Source organism: Artibeus jamaicensis, unplaced genomic scaffold (genome assembly GCF_021234435.1).
Source record: "Artibeus jamaicensis isolate MK-2021 breed Jamaican fruit bat unplaced genomic scaffold, CSHL_Jam_final contig_388, whole genome shotgun sequence".
Classification (NCBI taxonomy): domain Eukaryota; kingdom Metazoa; phylum Chordata; class Mammalia; order Chiroptera; family Phyllostomidae; genus Artibeus; species Artibeus jamaicensis.
Genome location: NW_026521813.1, coordinates 7285013 through 7305413, shown reverse-complemented (window position 1 = coordinate 7305413; position 20401 = coordinate 7285013). Strand labels below are relative to the sequence as shown.

Sequence of the window (20401 nt, the reverse complement as noted above, 5' to 3'; positions counted from 1 at the left end):
AGAATAATCACTCCAGCTCCTCAACACAAAATTAATGCATTCATGTTCTGCAATTGATTTGAAGTGAGGCACTCAGATGTCCTAGAATACAGCACAAAAATTCTTTTGCTTTCACTGACTTAAAGACAGTGTATTAATATTACCCTCCTTGGTTCCACACAGCTGTCATCTAAAATGTCACTGGAGAACGAATGCATAATTAGCACTTCAGTTCATACATTAAATACATTTAATAAATGGCTCTTTTCTCTGAGAAAAGAATATTGCTGTCCATTCTTAGCTGTCAGTCTTGAAGAGAATTTAGAGGGTGTTTCTTACATGAAGCATTGCTTAGCCAAGTTGATCTATGTAATGTACTTAAAATGCTTTCTTATTGAATTATGACCTAATTAGACTTATCCAAAACCATTGTAATGACTAGTAAATTAGGGACTATTTAAAAATGCAGAAACTGATTTGAAATTCCTATAAGCCAAATATTCAGGTTCCAAAAAATAAACTCGAGTTGCCAGAAATTTAATATTTAAGTGTTAATTGAATAATCATTTAACACCAATGAAATATTTAATAAATACCAATACATTAAATATTAATAAAATATATTGTAATTTTGTCCTAATATTTATTTAAATATTTAAGAGATTTATATTTATATTGCAATAAGAAAATAGTTAATATTTAATAATAAATTTCTGCCAATACCTTGAATAATTTAATTGCTGTGAAGCCTAAAAGGATACATGATTTTCTTGGAAGCCAACATATTTGCTACTTTAATATGCATTATAGATGCAAAAGAGACCAATACAATTTCATCTGGTGATGCACACACATACAATGTATGACAATTCAGAATGAATGGCACCCTGAATGACTGCATTTTTACTTCTAGTGTTTATTTAAGACTATTTCAGAAGAAATTCTGAATGAGAGATGCCATCTGTGAGTCTTTTGAATGCACGACACAATCGTCCAGGAGAATGGTCCTTCTTCCCTGCCCACCACCTTGGTTTGCCCCACTGTTCTTCCCACCAACCAGAGCAGGAGAGGAAGGAGTTCAAGGCAAGGGACCATGAGCCTCCTCACACACTGTCTGACTTGGGGGTACATCCAGGAAACAGAATTGGGGCTATTTTCTTGGTAAAAGTACAGATATTCCATTGATATTTAATATCTGTACCCATTATACAGCCAAAATGTAAGAGAAAAATGACTAATTCAGCATGGAAGTGAACAAATACATGGAAATGTAAGATTTACATTTTAGAACACATATTAATAGATTTACAGGACTGTAAACTTCATTAAAGACAAACTATAAATGGATACTAGTTAATATGTGAGGTATGAAAAGTTAACTAAAACATTAACCTGTAAATGACATAAATGGGTCCTCAAATCACTGTTCCACATGCATATTTAATTTTCTTCTGCCTATTTGGATATCATAAGTTGAGCAACTTATCAGCAAGAACCCTGTACTTAAATCTTCCTCTATGTAATACTTAATACCAGAAGCTGAGTGCATGTAATGTGTAGTAATTTAATTAGGTTTAAAGATTATGATGCCAAAATCTTTTTATTTCTCATCATTTGACTTGGTACTTTTTCCAGTGTCTATGTAGGATAGAGAATATGAGAATGATCCAGATCTAAATTTCATGGCCATATGGACTACCATGCAAGTATTTTCTTTATTTCCTGGTTACATGAAAGAAGGGAGTATCCTTCTCCAACTGAACATACTTACAGTAATTCTGATGGCACGTGAAAATATATTAAGATCTGCATTTTTTCAAGGTACAGTCCTAATGATTGGACATGGACAACCATGTGGTGATTGCTGGGGGGAGGGAGTACAAGGGGACTAAGTGATAAAGGAAAAAATAGAATAAAGATTAATGAAAATATTAAAATATTTTTAAAAAGAAGTGAAAGAAAACTTTTCTTCCTTATTTTATGATAGAAACAATCTTAAAGGAATTTTTATAAAATAGTCTAAGTTGTGTTCTGTTTAAAAGTAAAACTTGCATAATGGAACAAATATTTCAAAAATTTACATATGGAACCACAAAAGGGTCTGAATAGTGACAGCAATCCTGAGAAAGAAGAACTACACTGGAGGAATCATGCTACCTAATATCAAACTATACTATAAATCCATAGTAATCAAAACAGCCTGGTACTGATGTAAAAAAAGACACATAGAGTCATGGAACAGAATACAGATCCCCAAAACAAACCCACAATTTTATAGTCAGTTTATATTTGACAGAGGAAGCAAGCACGTACAATGGGCTAAAGATAGTCTATTCTTTAACGGTGTTGAGAAAATTGGACACATACATGCAGACAAATGAAACTAGGCCACTTCCTACCTACACCACACACAAGAATAAATTCAAAATGAATTAAAGACTTAAGTGTTAGGCCCGAAATCATAAAAATTTTTAGAAGAAAACAAAACCTTGGACATTGCTCTTAGCAATATATTATTGAATGAGAGAACATATTTGCCGATACATCTGATAAGAGGTTAATATCCAACATTTATAAAGAACTTACAAAACTCGACAACAACAACAAAAAGGCCCAAACAACCCAATTTAAAAAATGGGCAGAGGGTTTGAATAGACACTTCTCCAAAGAGGACATACTGATGGCCAACAGACATATGAAATGATGCTCAGTATCACTAATCATCAGAGAAATGCAAATCAAAAACACAGTGAGATGTCATCTCACCTGTCAGAATAGCTATCACAAATAAAGCAACAAGCAAGTGGTGGTGAGGATGTGGAGAAAGGGGAACCCTTTTGCACTGTTGGTGGGAATGCTGACTGCTGCAGCCACTGTGGAAAGCAGTAGGGAGATACCTCAGACAATTAAAAATGGATCTACCTTTTGACCCAGTGATCCCACTTTTGGAAATATATCTGAAGGAACCCAAAATACTAATTCAAAAGAACATAAGCACCCCGATGTTCATTGCAGCATTATTTATAATTGGCAAGGTATGGAAGCAGCCCAAGGGTGCATCAGTAGATGAGTGGATAAAACAATTAAGGGACATTTATACAATGGAATACTACTTGACTGTAAAAAAGAACATTTTACTCTTTGAACAATATGGATGGACTGGGAGAATATCACACTAAGTGAAATAAACCAGAGAAAGGCAAATACCATATGATTTCACCCATATGTGGAATCTAATGCAGAACCTGAAATAACAAGGAAAATAGAGACAGACTCACAGATGGAGAGCAGGCTGACAGCTAAGAGAGAGGGAGGCTGAGCAACAGGAAAAAGGACTCATGCACATGGAGAACAGTGTGGTCATTGCTGGGGGAGGTGGGTATAAGGGGACTAAATGGTAATAGAAAAAATACAATAAAAATTTAAAGATGATAAAATATATAACAAAAAAGTAAGGAGTGAATTAGTGTAGGAGTGTGATTTAGGGTGATTTAAATTTCCTTTTTTCTGTTAACCTAAATGTCCTATAGTGTCTGTGTATTATTTTTACAGTAAGAAAATATGTAACTTATTTTTATGTTAATCAGGCTTATGTAACAGTTTAGATTTCTAACCACCTTTGGCAAGAATTATTTTATGAAATAAAATTATTTCACATCTTCATCATTTAAAACCTAGGTGCTCTTGTTCAAAGTTCCTTGACCCCTATTCTGTTACCCAGTCTTCACCACTGATGGGCCACAGTGAGCCCAGAGGATTATGGGGCATTGGGATGAACTTGGGCTACTGGAATCGGGCTTTGTGAGCAGCCTCCTTCCTCTGAAAACAAACAGACTAACAAACTAACCAATGTAAGACCCATGGATTACACAGGTGAACCCAGGCAGATCTCCTAACCATGGCTCCTGCATTTCCATTATGTCTCAGAAACAATAATTTATATTCACACTTTTCCCTATTGCCTTAGACAGTTATTAACATATCAAGGATAAAGTGGGTCAAATATATGGTGACAGAAGGAGATTTGACTTTAGGTGGTAAACACACAATGCAAAATGCAGATGATAGAATTTTACTTTTGAAACCTATGCAATTTTATTAACCCATGTTTTCCAAATAAATTTAATAAATGTAAAGAATTTGGAAAGAGAAATCATCAACTCCACCCCTGCCATCGATTTCAGTGCATGTAGTACGGCAAAGTAAATTTCATAGGTGTGATTTTTCTCAAGATAATGTGCCATGTGTAAAATATAATAATGGCATTTTGCAAATGAAATTTCATTTTTAAAAAGTGATTTATAAACCATGTGGGTTATAATGTGGGCTTCAAGAAATTGTTCAGTGTAGAATGTTCGAGACTGAGAACAATGCCTCCAATTTGTCAGCCACTAAATAAATATTTAAGAGTAATATTTTCTTTTTAAAAATATTTTTATTTATCTGTTTTTAGGGAGAAGGGAAGCGAGAGAGAAAGAGAGGGAGAAAAACATCAATGTGTGATTGCCTCTTGAGTGTCCCCTCTGGGGACGTGGCCCACAACCCAGGCATGTTCCCTGAGTAGGAACTGAACCAGCAGTCTTTGGTTTGTAGTCCAGCACTTAGTCCACTGAGCTACACCAGCCAGGGCAAAAGTAGTGTTTTCTGACCTTCTATAGATCTGCTGCATCGCATGGCTTATAATGTGGCATAGTTTTTTATTATGAAACTACCTTTCTCAACAGTAGACAGTGAAAACCAGGGAGGGACAATGTTTATCTTGTACACCATCGTATTCCTAGAGCCTGACAATACTTATGTGTCCTAGACTCAAGTTGAATTCAACTAAGTTGAATGAATTAAAGAAATGCCCATATTGTTTTATTCATCTATCATCCTCAGTACCTAATCTTGGAAGGCATGTGGCTTGATTCTCATTTGATTAAGAATTTGCCTAGAACAATGGAGATATATTTACTGTCTTTGTTGAACTCAGAGGATGCTGGGGTGTTAGGCTCAGCTCAGCCTAGATGGCCCATTGCTATAGCTTTTGGAGAAGCTCTCCATTTGGGGTATTATTGTGCTCATTAGGGACCAGATGATGCCTTTGACTCCTTCCTTCCAATGTGGAAAAACGTACAGAGAACAGAATTAAAGCTCTACATTCTGTGGTAGTTCAACTGAGCTGGACCTAGGCAAACTTGTTCATCACCTATCATTTTTGTGAAACAAATTCTGAAAACATGTTTAAGATGTTTTGAAGAATATCCTGATCTCTGAGAGCAGCAAAAGATTAGGTCAATATGACTGATGCTAGAGAAGCTCAAGTCTGGGAAAAAGGGAGCCTGGTGCTCATTTTATAGTAATTCTTTTTTTCCTTGTGAAATACTATAGAAAATCTTCCTCCCCTTAGATTAGTAGGACAGCAGTTGGCAGAATTTAGAGAAATCTCACTAAGCTGAACATCTTTTCTTTAAAGTGAATTCAAGTTTGAAGTGGCAGCTCCTGTTCTTTCTCCTAGGGCCTACAAAACTCTGCCCTCACTCTCAACAACAGAAATAAAATGAGACAAACTTGAATTCATATTCTTGCTATGTCACTAGCTAATTATTTAACTGAGGCAGGTTACTTAATGCCCTAAGCCTTAGTTCCTTATTTGTAAAATGCCAACGATGGTGGGAGTGTGTACCCTGCAGGATGCTAATAAGGATTGATTATATAGATATACATATAATGTGTAATGAGGATTATCTTCCTAGTCTCTAATCCTCATTATGCATTGCTTAGCACAGAGTTATAATAGGTACTCCATGTGTGGTAGCAGCAATTAATTAATAGCATTCTAACCACTGATGAGAATATAAAAACAGAAGTTGACTTAACCTCTGTGGTTTAGTTTCCTCATTATCAAATGAAGATAAAAATACTTAATATTATAATTGACCATATTTTGCCATGTATAATGCATATGTTTTGCCCAAATTTTTGAGGGAAAAACCAGGTTGCACATTATATGTGGGTACAATGATTACATGCCTTGGGCGTAATAATCCTGTGTATAATGTGCACAAAAACATGGGTGTGCATTACACACAGCAAAATATGGTATTATAAAGAAATGCCTGAAAAAATAGATATGGGTAATCAGCTTATGAATGGACATCATTGTGTGTTGGTTTACTTTTGTACTCCTGGTTCTGAGCTCAGCCTAGTGATACTTCACTGAGGGAAACGAGTCGAGTTGATCTGGTGACAGAGAGTCTAAGGAGGGTGTAATTCCTTCTTTTCTCCTGAAATCTGGACTGTCCAACCTCCGTCCTTCTTCATGCGAAGCCCCACACAGGGAACATGCATGGTCTCCTTTACTGCTCCCCAGAAAGAGCAACAGAATGGCCTTGGCATTATTTTAACAAGAACCTGGAACCAGAAACATTTAAATGAGTATTTCACAAGGTGGTCAACTGTTGATGCTGCAGATGTATTTTAAGAAACCAGCGACCCTTCAAAGTCATGTACTATATTTATATATTTCATAGGTACTGAGTAAAATCTTACTGAATTGAATTACAATTCAATTTTATATGGCATGTATGTTGATGAAGGAGTGTATTTTAATATTAATTTTATAGGCTAATATACTTATTAAATATTAATTCTTATGAGTCAAGCATTATCTGGTAATTTTAAAACCTATGCACACTATGGTAAATAATTTGAAAGCTACAATATCTGCCCTCAAAAGTTTTAAAATGTTTTAACTGTATATTTCTTTGATGTACTTTGTGAAAGCAGGAAAGACACATGATTATTGTCAAATCAATGAGTCAGACAATGGATGCAGTGGAACATATAAGACACTATTCAGAATGTTCACTGTTGCTGTTGAAAATAATCTATCATTGTGAATAATTGCTTTTGAAATATTGATCAAAATTGATCTGTCCAATTTTCTGGCACGGGCTCTGTACATCAAATCTCACCCTGGAATTACATAAATCAATTTAGTCTGGACTTCTGTAAAAACTGGGCGGGGGGAGACAGAAGTAATTTCTGAGTTGTCAGTGACTGATGGATGTTCTGATTTCACAGTTTTAGTAAAGAGAAGGTCTTACCGTAGCTGTCATAGGCATCCTCACTTACTCCATGACCGTAGTCATAGTATTCAGGCACACTGCAACAGATTTAGACAGCAATCAATGTTACTGGAATCAGGATCCACCCAGAAACTCACATGGAATTTGAAAGCAAAATGTGTGCTAAAGTAGTCTCCCAAAAACCTTTAGGCATAAAACACAGTCCTAAAGAAATAGGAAGAAAAATACAGGTTATTGACAAGGACTGCTATAATTTTCTCATGCCACCTCAGTACTTCTTTATCTCTATCCTTCAACTTATAAATGAAATTTCCCCTAAAATACAAGTATAATCTTCAAAATTTGTCAAGAGGAGAGTTATAAAACATCTATTTTCAAGAAAAGGTGCTATATAAGATGACAATCTGCTCTATAGTATATGGCTTTTAATGCTGTTACCCTAAAAAAGTACATAATTTCATCTTCACTTCCGAACACTGAAATAATATTTATACTCTTCTCTAGCCCTCCCATAGCATATCCATGCTGTTCTCAAGTCTATAAGCTATTTATTCTTACTTAACATTTTGCTAGATTCTACATTTTAGTAACTGAGAGAAAGGTGTTCTTCCTTATATTCCTACTCAAGTTATTTAAAGGCTTTCCCTAGTACAACAGTCATCACCAGCAGTTCCCCCATTAAGACATCGTTCCTATTAGCATCCAGGCATATTGCCCATTTTGAGGTAGGGCTCAAAACGCCCTCCCTCACTCCACCATCTCCAGCTAGTGATTATCTCTTCTCTGCCCCTTTACAGCAAAACTGCTTAAAAAGAATTAACTGTTCGTTTTTTTCACTGCCTCTCGTTTTATATGCTTTTGAAGACATTCCAGTCAAGTTGTTTTCTCCACAGAAACATCTCTTGTCAATATCTTGACATTTTCAAATCCAATGGTAAAGACTTGGTCCTCATTTTACCCTGGTACCATTTAACACAGTTGCTCATTTTTCACCCTTCAAATTCTTCAATTGCTTCTGAGATGTCCTCGCTCTTGGGTCTCCTATGCTCATGTCATTTTCTCCTTCTTCTCTACTGGTACCTCTTTATTTTTCCAGCCACTTAATCCTGAAGACTACTAGGGTCCAGTTTTTAGAATTTTTTTCTCTTGATACTCCCTAGGCGACCTTTAATATGCTATCTGCTCCTATGGCTTTAAAACCATCTCTATTCTGATAGTCTCCAAGTTATATGCCCAGCCTTGGCACCTCCCCTCTACTCTGGTCTCACGTATCCAGTTGCCTTCTGTACATTTTCATTTGGATGTCAAACTTAACATATCCAAATATAAAAATGTTTACTTTCGTTCCAATTCAGACTCACTCCTTTTGCATGTTCCCATCTTTATAAATGGCAACACCCTAATTAGTGTTACTTCTGCTGAAAACTCTGGAGTCTTGTCCTTTTCTCTCATATCTAATGTTTAACCCAACAGCAAATTCTTTCATTTCTACTTCCAAAATACATCCAGAGTTTAAACATTTTTAAACAACTCCACAGCTATGACTGTGGTTACTTCGATTGCCTCCCATTGAAACACATACAATCTCCTTCTAACTGGTCTCTAAGTCCTGATTTCTTGGTTTCAATTTTTATCATAGATGTCAATGTGGTTCTTATAAAAGTAAATTAGATTATATTAATGCTCTATTCAAAGTTCATCAATAGCTCCCCAAACTCTTTAGAAAAAAATTTAAAAATCTTATTTTGCCTGTACACACTGACCCCCTAGAATTTCTTAGTCCCCTCCCACTTTCCCCTTTGCTTATGTGCTCAGGAAACTTTGGCCTCTTAGCTGCTTCCTAAACATGACAAACACATTACTATTTCAGCACCTGTTCATCCGATATTCCCACTACCTGGAACACACCTTCCCTAAATATTGAGTGGTCCCCTCTCGTTCTTTCAGAACTCACACAGAAGTCATTTACAAAGGATTTCTCCCACACTCTGATTAAATTAGCATTCACTCATCTTTACTATACATTGTGGATCTTAGTATTTATCAATTATTTCTGTACATATTATAGAAACATACAAACACACATTTGTCTATTCCTTATTTGATGTCTCCCACTTCTGGAATGTAAAAGCTCCCTGGTATAGGATTTGATCTGTCATTAGTTCATTGCTCTCATTGTGCCAGGCTGACTGATCTGGAAGAATGTTTGGGACATAATAGCTGCTCAATAAATATTTATGGAATAAAAGATTGTATTGCTCATAAGAAAATTAGGCACCATTTATATACTATAAAAATGATACTATTTAAGTACTATACAAAAAGTGGAAATTATTTTATTTGAGCTTAGTATTGCATAGTGAAAGTTCAAGCTCATGAATATAGAAGAAATAGAAATGTAAAAACACAAGGGAAAGAGTAATTATGAAGAAAAATATTCATTCTACAGGATATGCTTATTGACTTATTTATCCCATAAATATTTGTTGAGTACCTACTATATGCTTGAAGTGCTTCCAGGTGCTGATGATACAGTAACAGAAAAGAAAGACCTCTCCTTCGATGACTAAGACAAGGTCCTTTGAGATGTGGCCATTGTGTCCTTCTCAAGGTACAAAGTTGAACCTTTCTCACATATATAAATCGCCTGGCCACTCTAGAGGACTATGAGGATCATTTATTTGTGAACATAAATCATAATTATTTTATTTCATTAGATGTTACATTTAGGATCTGCAGTTTGCACTGCTAAATGTCCCACCCTGCACACCTTTGCAAAGATTAAAAACAAGAAAAAAGAAGATAATTCTGGTTGACTTCACTTATCAGTTCAAAAAATATTTTGGGAGGTTTGGCAGATATTAAGAGCAATAAGATAAATTAAGTCTCATATTTTGGAGGTCCAAACTCAAATGTGTAAATTATAAAAGACATTATTTGCTTAATTCTTTTGCTAGTGTTTTTATTAACATCTTGTAGTGAAAGAAAGGCTCCACTACTATTAAATAGTATTTCTTATTGATTTAAACCTTTTTTATTCCTTCACTCCTTCTACCATTTGATTTTTTAATTAAAATTTTTTAAATGGGGAGGGGCCTTCAACAAGAAACTACTTGGTTGGCCAAAAAGATTTTTTTTTTGTAAGCTGTCTGTAGTAGTATTAATTATCTTTACCTTCATTCAAAACAATTTGTTGGACTGTATTGTGACAGCTGTCATACCTGTGTGCATTAATTCACACTTACCAAAATTGGTGAATTTTTGTGTAATTATTTTAATATTGAAGATGGAAGAAAATAAAATGTTTATGCTTTATTATTTCAAGAAAAGTAAAAATGCGACTGAAATGCAAAATGAAAAGGATTTGTGCAGTGTGCGGAGAAGGTGCTGCAACTGACTGAACGTGGGGAATGTGGTTTGCAAAGTTTAGTGCTGTACATTTTTCACTGTATAATGTTCCATGGTTGAGCAGAGCACTTGAAGGCGATAGGGATCAAATTGAGACATTAATTGAGAGCGATCAACATTCTACCCCAAGGGAGATAGCCGACATACTCAAAATATCCAAATCAATAAAGTTATTGGTGAGAATGAAAAGCATGTCTTTTATTTTATGGAAAAATATATGGACTTTTTGGCCAACCCAATAAATAACTTGTCCGTTTGAAACTCTCCTTCCTCTCACCTTGAAGAAGCAATAATAGCCATGATAACAATAAAAATGTATATCTAATACAATTCCAGCACTTAACACAGGCCAAGTACTGCTAAGAGCTTTACATGCTTTCTCCTATATAATCACCATAACAATTTCTGAATTGGTATTAAGCCAAGTACTGAAGAGGTACTTTATGTCTAGCTGAGGATCTATGTTTAGCTGATTAAATCACTTGTCCTAAGCTATACATACAGTCCTGTGGTGAATCTGAGATTTGAACCTTGATGCGTCTGATGACAGAATGCATGTGGACATTTTAAAATGAGGTTATTTGTTTTTTTGGTGTTGAGTTGTATATGCCCTTTATAAATTTTGGATATAAACCCTTTATCAGCTGTATCATTGGTGAGCATAGTCTCCAGGTCAGTGGTTTGTTTTTTCATTTTGCTGTTGGTTTCCTCTGTAACAGCACGGATGGAACTGTGGCTATTACGCTAAGTGAAAGACAAATACCATATGATTTCACTAATGTGTGGAATCTAACAAACAAAATAAACAAAGGAAAAAATAGAAACAGACTCATAGCTACAGAGAACAGACTGACGGCTGTTAGAGGGTAGGAGAGTTAGGGGCTGGGTGAAAAAGGTGAAAAGATTTGGAAAAAAACTCAAAAACAGACAATAATATGGTCGTTACCACAGGGAAGGGGGGTGAGGGATAAAAGAGGGTAAATGGGGGATAAATGTTTACAGAAAGAGACTTCACTTTGGGTGGTGAACATACAATACTATATACAGATGATGTATTACAGAATTGTACCCTTGAAAGCTATATAATTTTATTAAGCAATGTCATCCCAGTAAGTTCAATAAAATTTTTTAAAAAAGAACTTAGGTTGATAATTTATCATTTATCTAGTGTATTCAAACAGTCATCCTCAACTTTATCTGCATAATACAAGGCAAAAACATGGGAAATGATTAGAAAGGTCAGATGAGATCTGAGCCCCAACTATATTTACCTCCTTCTCAGGAAAATCCAGCTACCATCAAGAACAAGGGCCTATCCCAAGCACATAAAATTCTCTACACCTTCTCATTCTCTTCGCAATTATTTCCTCTTCTAGGAAGTGTTCTCAGACCCCAGAAAACCCTGCAATGTGTTCTGACAATGCCGAATTCTGTCTAGAAAGTATCCAGCCATATAATAATGAAAAGTAGAGACATTTATGGAACAAGATACAAGAAACATTGTACATAGGGCAATGAAGCCTCAGTCCCCTTCAAAGTAGGCCCCTTGGGGCCTCACATAGTTCTCCCAGTCATCATCACCTGCCCCATCTTATTTCCCAGAATCTCATTGACATTCTGAAATCTCTTTCCAAAGGTGATTTTAGTTTGGGGAAAAACCAGAAGTCATAAGGTGCCAAATCTGGGCTGTAAAGGGGCTGGGTTACTTGGATGATTTGATGCTTTGCCAAAAAAACTCTGCACAAGCCGTGAGGAGTGAATGGGTACACTGTCGTGATGAATTTGCTAATCACCAGTTGCTCACACCTGTGACCTTCTGAGTCACCCAAATAGTTTCCGCAGAGGAATTATCAAGCTTCACGCAAAATTTGATGCAGATATGTTGGTCTCCTTGCTCAGTCACTTTGCATGTGACAGCCACACAGTACACATGCTCACTCAAAGGCATCTACCACTCCCATGGACTAGTACAGTGTATTCATGAGTGCGCATTCCAGCCCATTCTCTTTGGCTGCCAGGTTACATCAATGATGTGTAAAACATTTTTGTTATATTAACAGTGCCTGGACTTTTTCTGAACAGACCTTATATATCTCCCACATATAGCACTGCCATTGTTACAATTTCTCCCTTATATGTGCTTTTTTTTTTTTACTTGTATGTCTTCCTAATAAAAATGTGGTTTCTGTGAGGTCAGAGCCATTTGGATCATCATTTTATTCACAGACAGTACCCAGTGTCTCACACAGTAAATGTTCAAAAAACATTAACCAAATAAATGAATTGAAACCTTGCAACTGATGGACGAGCTTTGTAGTCATACTGATTCTAAACAGCTGTCATCTAATCTGAACGCATCATCCCACAATCTATTGGTTACCACCTATCCCACTGGTTGCCACCTATCACTCTCTGTGTCCTCTCCCCTGGACTCTCCTTGTTGTCTGGGGAGCCCAATGCCGTCTTACTCCCCTGAGCCCTAATCATTCAGTTCTACTTGAAACACGCTCTCCACTTTCCTTTACCAATTTCCTTGTTCCTTCCATAACTTAACTTCAATTAGAGTCAACTCTGTAAAAAATATATATTTATTTTACATAACTACATGAAATATAGTCAGTCTTCTAATTATATATAAGAAATGTATGGGAGAACTAAAATTTTTGAGTTGTTTGTATCAGGGAAAGTAGATTTGGCATTTAATTAGAAGGCTTCTAGGTGACAGACTAAAAGATGCTACCCACCTACAAAAGAACAGAAAATGATCTAGGGGAGATATACAAAGTACCTTTAAGCTATGGTAATCTGAGCCTTGAGTTTTAAATATGATGATTTGGGGTTTATTTTTCTCCTTTCCAACTTTCTATGTAATTGAGAGTGAAAACTTTGCCTTCTATTTACCTAGAAAATGGTGACACCATGAAATCATGAAGTCATCTGATAAATATTTATTAAGTACCACTGCCACCCTGGGATACAAAGAGGAAAAGACACAGTAATGTATCATTAATTTTTTTTTCAAAATTTTATTTCTGCCACCTCCACCTCTCACCACCAGTCTGTTCTCTGTATTTATAAGGTTGCTTTATTTTTTTAAGATTTCACATATAAGAAATTATGCATGCCTTTCTCTTTCTGTCTCACTGTACTTAGATAATGCTCTCAAGTACAACTATGTTGTTGAAAAAGGCAATACTTCCTTTTTTAAATGACTGAATAATATTCCATTGGGTGTATATGTTTCACAATTTCTATATCTATTCACCCATTGATGGACACTGGGATTCTATATCTTGGATACTGTATTATAAATAAGGTTGTAAATAACATGGAGGTATATAGATTTTTTGAGTTAGTATTTTTTGTTTTCTTTGGACAAATACCTAGATGTGGAATTGCAGTATCATATGGTAATTTTATTTTTAATTTTTGAGGTACTTCCATACTGCATAGAGGCTGCACCAAACCACATTCCCAGCAATAGTTCACAGAGGTTCTGTTTTCTCTGCCACTGCTCCAACAGTTGTTATTTCTTGTCTTTGATCACATCCATTCTAATAGGTGTGACATTTCATTGTGGGTTTGACTTGAATTTTTCCTGATGTTAATACTGTACAGCATTTTTTCATGTACCTGTTGGCCACCTGTATGTCTTCCTTGGAATAATGTTTATTCACACCTTCTGCCCATTTTTATTTTATTTTTAATTTAATCTTTATTGTGTTTTTCCACTACCATTTAGCCCCTATACCCTCTCCCCTCAGCAATCACCACACTGTTGTGCATTTCCATGAGTCCTTCATCCTTTTTGCTCCATCCCTTCCCCCCTAACCTACCCCTTCTCTAACTGTCATCTGTTCTCCATCTCTGAGTCTGTCTCTGTTTTGCTTGTTCGTTCAGTTTTTGTTCACTAGATTCCATATATGAGTGAAGTCATATGGTATTTGTCCTTCTCTACTGGCTTATTTCACTTAGCATAATGCACTCTAGGTCTATCCATACTGTTGCAACAAGTAAAATTTTCTCTTTTCTGGCCGAGGAGTATTCCACTGTCTAAATGTCCCGTGGTTGTTTTATTCACTCACTCACCAATACACACTTGGGCTGCTTCCATACCCTGCTGATGGTAAATAACACTGCAGTGAACAAAGGGGTGCCTATGTTCTTTTGAATTAGCATTTTGTGTTCCTTCGGATATAATCCCCGAAGTGGGATCTCTGGGTCAGAAGGCAACTGGGTCAAATGGTCAGAAGGCCATTTTTAATTTTTTGAGGTAACTCCACACTGCTTTCCACAGTGGCTGGAACAATCTGCATTCCCACCAACAGTACATGAGGGTTCCCCTTTCTCCATATCTTGTTGTTTGTTGACTTATTGATGATGGCAATTTTGACAGGTATAAGATGATATTTCACTATGTTTTTTTGTTAGAGTCGGGGAGGAAATAAGTTGTTTGTGCTAAGCTGTTGGCTCACTCAAGCCTGAGTAGAAACCGCACCCACCCCCAGGCAGGTGTTCCAGAGAGTTAGGAATTGGTCAAAACGTACAGAGGGCTTCCATGTGTCAGGAGTTGTTAAGTGCTTCACACCTGAGCTCGTTTATCGCTAACCTTTGCTTCTGGAAACCCGCTTGCTTGCCCGCTTCTATAAAAACCGCAGGCTGTAAGCGCCAGGCGTGACTCTCATTTGCAGCCATTTTGGCACCGTGTCTCCGGACACCCCGAGAGTTCGCCCCTGCGCAGGTAAAACTGAAACTTTGGCCAATAAAACATCTTTGACTGCCCGACCATCTCCGACCCTTCTTGCTTGTGAGAGCGGAATGTAACATGTGGAGGCCCCAGCGAGATCTTTTTCGGCCGAGGACTGGACCGGCTGCTCGAGCAAACGTAAGTCACGAGGATCCTCTTTTGGTTTTGGAAGTCTAGACTGCTTAACCCTGAGGTGGTAGGTAAGACGTCACCGGCAGTCCACCCAGGGGCTCCCAGAAGAGCGGACGCCCTCGGGAGGAGTGACTAGGTCACTTAGTTTCCAGTTCCACTCCGTGACTAGGTCAAGGAGTGTCGGTTCCCTTTTTGCGCTGCGCTGCGAGAGACGTAGGCCCGAGAACTGCGGTTCGCCTGTGTGTGAGAAGAGGTTGTGTCTGTTCGCGTGTTTACTGTGAGTCCTGATTATAACCTTCCTTGCCGCCAAAATTCCCTGGGTCGTCCGGCGCGCCGGGATGGGCCGGAGCCGATCCGTGCCCGGGTCACCCCTTGATTGCCTGTTAAACAATTTCTCTGGCTTTCAGAGGCGCCCCAGCGGATACGGGGGACCCCCGCGGATACGGGGGACCCCCGCGGGACCCGGAGTTCTCCCGACCCAAATTGAGTGGCCCCCCTTCGATGTGGGCTGGCCCACCGCGGGAGCCTTTGATCTTCCCCTCTTGTTCGCAGTCCGCGCTACTGTGTGCCGGGTGCCCCACCCGGACCAATTTGTTTACATTGATGTCTGGGTGGACGTAGCCACCGAGCGCCCCGGGTATATTCGGAAGTGCTTGCAGACTCACAAAAGAGGGCGGAGAGCTATCTGTGTAACTACAGGGCAGAAAGGACTGAAAAAGGAACTTGTGAAGGGAAATCCAAATGCGGGGGGTGAGGGGGGGTCTCGCACTGCAACCCCGGCTAGGCCCGGTCAGCCCGAGGATCTTCTGGATCCAGCCCTAGCGCCGCCCCCAGACCTAATCCAACCTCAGCCAGACTCTTCCGAGGAGGGAAAAAGATTTCAGAGCCCGCCCCATACTGTGGCAGCACTCAGTACGGCGGGGGCACAGGCCTCCCGGCGGAGCGGATGCAGCCGCCATTTTACCTCCTCAGGCAGCGCGGCCATTTCACCGCTGCCAGAGGCCCCACCGCGCCGGATTTATGTGCCCTTCTCTACTAGTGATTTATACAATTGGAAGCACCAGAACCCCCCTTTCTCAGAAAAGCCACAGGGGTTGATTTCCCTTTTAGAAACTTTTCAGAACCCACCAGCCCACTTGGGATGACTGCCAGCAAATTCTGCAAACCCTGTTTACCTCCGAGGAGAGAGAGAGAATTATGAGAGAGGCAGCGAAGGCTATTATGGGGGAAGAGGGGACAACTGCAGGGGGGAGGAGAGAATTAGAGGATGTCCTACCCTCCCAGCCTCCAAACTGGGATCCGAACTCGAGCGGCGGAAGGGAAGCGCTCCTCCAATATCACCAGGCTCTACTGAGGGGACTTAAGGCAGCAGCAAAAAAGCCCACAAATTTTAGTAAAGTAAGTGAGATTATTCAAGGGCGGGACGAATCGCCCGGGGCCTTCCTAGAACGGCTGATGGAGGCATACAGGGTGTATACCCCATTAGACCCCGAGGCGCCCGAGAATAGAAGACTAATTAACATAGCCTTTGTAACCCAACTCAGACATTAGAAAGAGATTACAGAAGCTCGAAGGGTTTGAGGGAGAAAATAGAAGCAAGCTCCTAGAAATAGCACAGAAAGTATATGTAAACAGGGATGACCCAGAGGTAGGGAGAGCAAAAGAAGTCGCCAAAATTCTGCTCGCGGCACAGAAAGCACCTCAGAAAGGAAGAGGAAACGAGGAACAGCAGCAGGGGAAGCAGAGGCCCCGACTGCCAATGGGAAGGACCAGTGTTCATACTGCAGGGAGAAAGGCCACTGGAGGCGAGACTGCCCTAAACGGAGAGGTGGGAACAAAGGACCAGTGTTCATACTGCAGGGACAAAGGCCACTGGAGGCGAGACTGCCCTAAACTGAGAGGTGGGAACAAAGGACCAGTGTTCATATTGCAGGGAGAAAGGCCACTGGAGGCAAGACTGCCCTAAACTGAGAGGTGGCAACAAAGGCCCAGAACGTGGCCCAGAAGTCCTCCTCCAAACCTTGGATTGACGGGGCCGGGGCCCCGTACTTGTTGGCTCCCAGGAGCCCATGGTCACCTTAACTGTCGAGGGCAAGCCAGTGAACTTCCTAGTTGACACGGGAGCCACTTTTTCTGTCTTAAAACAACCCCGGGGGCAAGTCCAGAAGGCGACCACAAAAATTGTAGGGGCAACGGGCAAGGCTGAAACCTACCCCTGGACAACTGCCAGGATCGCTGACTTGGGTCGAGGCACTATCACTCACTCTTTCTTAGTTATCCCAGACTGTCCATACCCGCTGCTCGGAAGGGATCTGTTGCAGAAACTCCAAGCTACGATAACCTTCAGACAACAGGAAGATCCCGAGGCAGGAGCCAATGTGGAGGTAACGGTCCCCCTCTCCGAGGAGTACCTGCTAGCTGCACTCCAAGATGGAGACCGAGAGGAAGCGGGAGTCTCAGAAGCATTGCAAATGCAGGTACCGGGGGGTGTGGGCAGAGACTAACCCGCCTGGACTGGCCATTCACCAGCCACCAGTACTGGTCCAGCTGTCCAGCACAGCAAGCCCAGTCAGAATCAGGCAATACCCCGTCCCAGCGCGGGCCAGGCAGGGGATTGCGAGACACTTGCGGCGCCTGCTAGAGACAGGCATTCTAAGAGAGTGTCAATCCGCATGGAATACCCCTTTGTTGCCTGTCCAGAAGCCCGGGACCCAGGACTACCGCCCGGTGCAGGACTTGCGAGAGGTGAATGCCTGAGTTGAGACGATACACCCCACCGTGCCCAATCCGTATACCTTGTTGAGCTCGTTGCCCCCAACTCATACCTATTATTCTGTTCTGGATTTGAAAGATGCCTTCTTTTGTATACCCCTGGCCCCACAGAGTCGGGAGATTTTTGCCTTTGAATGGAACGACCCCGAAAACGGACTAGTAGGGCAGTTCACATGGACTAGACTGCCTCAGGGGTATAAAAACTCACCTACGATTTTTAATGAGGCCCTCAGCAAAGACCTCCAGGGGTTTCGGAAATCTCACCCCACCGTAGTTCTCCTCCAGTATGTAGATGACATCCTAATAGCAGCTCGAGAACAGGAGGAGTGTGAAATGGCCACCTTCGACCTGCTGCGAGACCTTGAGAGGATGTGATACCGAGTCTCAGCCAAGAAAGCTCAAATCATGACCCAAACTGTAAGTTACCTAGGGTATAACCTGCAAGGGGGGCTGAGAACTCTGTCCAGCCAACGGATTCAAGCGGTTCTACAAATTCCAGAGCTGATCACCAAAAGGCAGGTGCATGAATTTCTAGGGGCTGTAGGATACTGCAGGCTGTGGATATTAGGTTTTGCAGAGATAGCAAGGCCCTTGCATGAACTAACCAGGGGCAAGGAGGACTCATTCACATGGACTGAAAAAGAAACACAAGCCTTTCAGACCTTAAAAGAGGCTTTAGTAGCTGCCCCAGCCCTAGCCTTGCCAGACTTGACCAAGCCTTTCCAACTCTTTGTAGCAGAAAAAGTATAGCCCTAGGCGTTTTGAGTCAGACCCTGGGTCCTGACTGGGTCCTGGAAAAGGCCCGTGGCCTATTTATCAAAGAGACTCGACCCCCTCGCATCTGGGTGGCCCGCCTGCTTGAGGGCCATTGCAGCCACGTTGCTGCTAGTCAAAGAAGCGAGCAAGCTGACTCTGGGACAGGATATACAAGTCATTGGTGAACACTATATAGAACAAGTCCTACGGTCGCCCCCAGACAGGTGGTTATCTAATGCGCGGCTGACACAGTATCAGGCACAGCTGTTAAACCTTGCAGCAGTGCAGTTTCTCAAGACCACTGCCTTGAACCCAGCTACCCTACTACCAATACCAGATGCTGAGAATGTCCATAACTGCACTCAGGTTCTTGACACAGTGACCGGGGCCTGCCCAGACTTGCGGGACCAGGCCTATGAAGGGGCAAACCTGACCCTCTTTACTGATGGGAGCAGTTTTATAAAAGATGGACAGCGATTTGCAGGAGCAGCAGTGACCCACAGAGGATGAGGTGCTGTGGCAGAAGGCAGAATTGATAGGGCTAACCCTAATTGCTCTGATTAAACCGAGATCTGTTCCACACAGACCTCTACGCGTGTCCACATAGAACAGGGAATTATGAAACATATCTACAGGGAACCTGTGGGGGGGCTGGAGACTTCTATTGCAGAGAATGGGGCTGCGAGACAATTGTCGCACCCCCCTCGTGGACACCGAAGGCAGGGAAAGACCCATTCATTAGCCTCACAAGAGACAAGTCCAACCCGCCAGTAAGGAAGGGGAACCCCGCTGTGCCCAAGCTAGGTGCAGCCCCGTCACAGTGACAGTCCTGAACCCCAGCGGACCAGGATGGGATAAGGGACGCACCTGGGGACTACGTCTGTATACCTCAAGGTGGAACCCAGGAGTCCTCTTCACCATTAGACGGATTCCTCAAATAGAAGGGCCAGTTATGAAAGGGTTTGGAAATGGCTTGCCGCCAAGGCCATCCCGGACTCTCATAAGTCCCTCTAAGGCTCCCAGCAGACCAGAGGCACCGCCCCCAGAGGAACCGACACGGGCTGACCATCCAGAGCCCCTAGGCAACCAAGGTCAACATTTAATCACTAGTCATAGGAAAATGAGTCAAAGGTTTGACCTATAGCCAAAGGAAAGGGGGGAATGTTAGAGTTGAGGAGGAAATAAGTTGTTTGTGCTAAGCTGTTTGCTCACTCAAGCCTGAGTAGAAACTGCACCCAACCCCCAGGCAGGTGTTCCAGAGAGTTAGGAAGTGGTCAAAACGTATAGAGGGCTTCCATGTGTCAGGAGTTAAGTGCTTCACACCTGAGCTCCTTTAGCCTATCGCTAACTGCCACCTTTGCTTCTGGAAACCCGCTTGCTTGCCCGCTTCTATAAAAACCCCAGCCTGTAAGCGTTAGGCGTGACTCTCATTTGCAGCCATTTTGGCACCGTGTCTCCGGACACCCCGAGAGTTCGCCCCTGCGCAGGTAAAACTCTGAAACTTTGGCCAATAAAACATCTTTGACTGCCCGAC

The 20401-nt window shown here is 40.8% G+C and overlaps 1 protein-coding gene across 4 annotated transcripts in view; it reads right to left on the bottom strand.

Annotated features, from left to right (window-relative positions):
• Nucleotides 1-20401, bottom strand: part of KHDRBS2 (KH RNA binding domain containing, signal transduction associated 2) — a 569275-nt gene that overhangs the window by 34090 nt on the left and 514784 nt on the right. For 2 of the 4 annotated variants that reach the window (XR_008391564.1, XM_053665007.1), the window contains exon 8: nucleotides 7071-7129. Coding sequence is in view for 3 of the 4 variants with exons in the window: in XM_053665007.1 (XP_053520982.1) it covers nucleotides 7071-7129 (59 nt within the window). In the remaining variant the exon portion in view is untranslated. Of the gene's footprint in view, nucleotides 1-6298; nucleotides 6376-7070; nucleotides 7130-7195; nucleotides 7257-20401 lie in introns of those variants that run through there. The other 2 variants (XM_053665009.1, XM_053665010.1) reach the window with 2 other exon arrangements.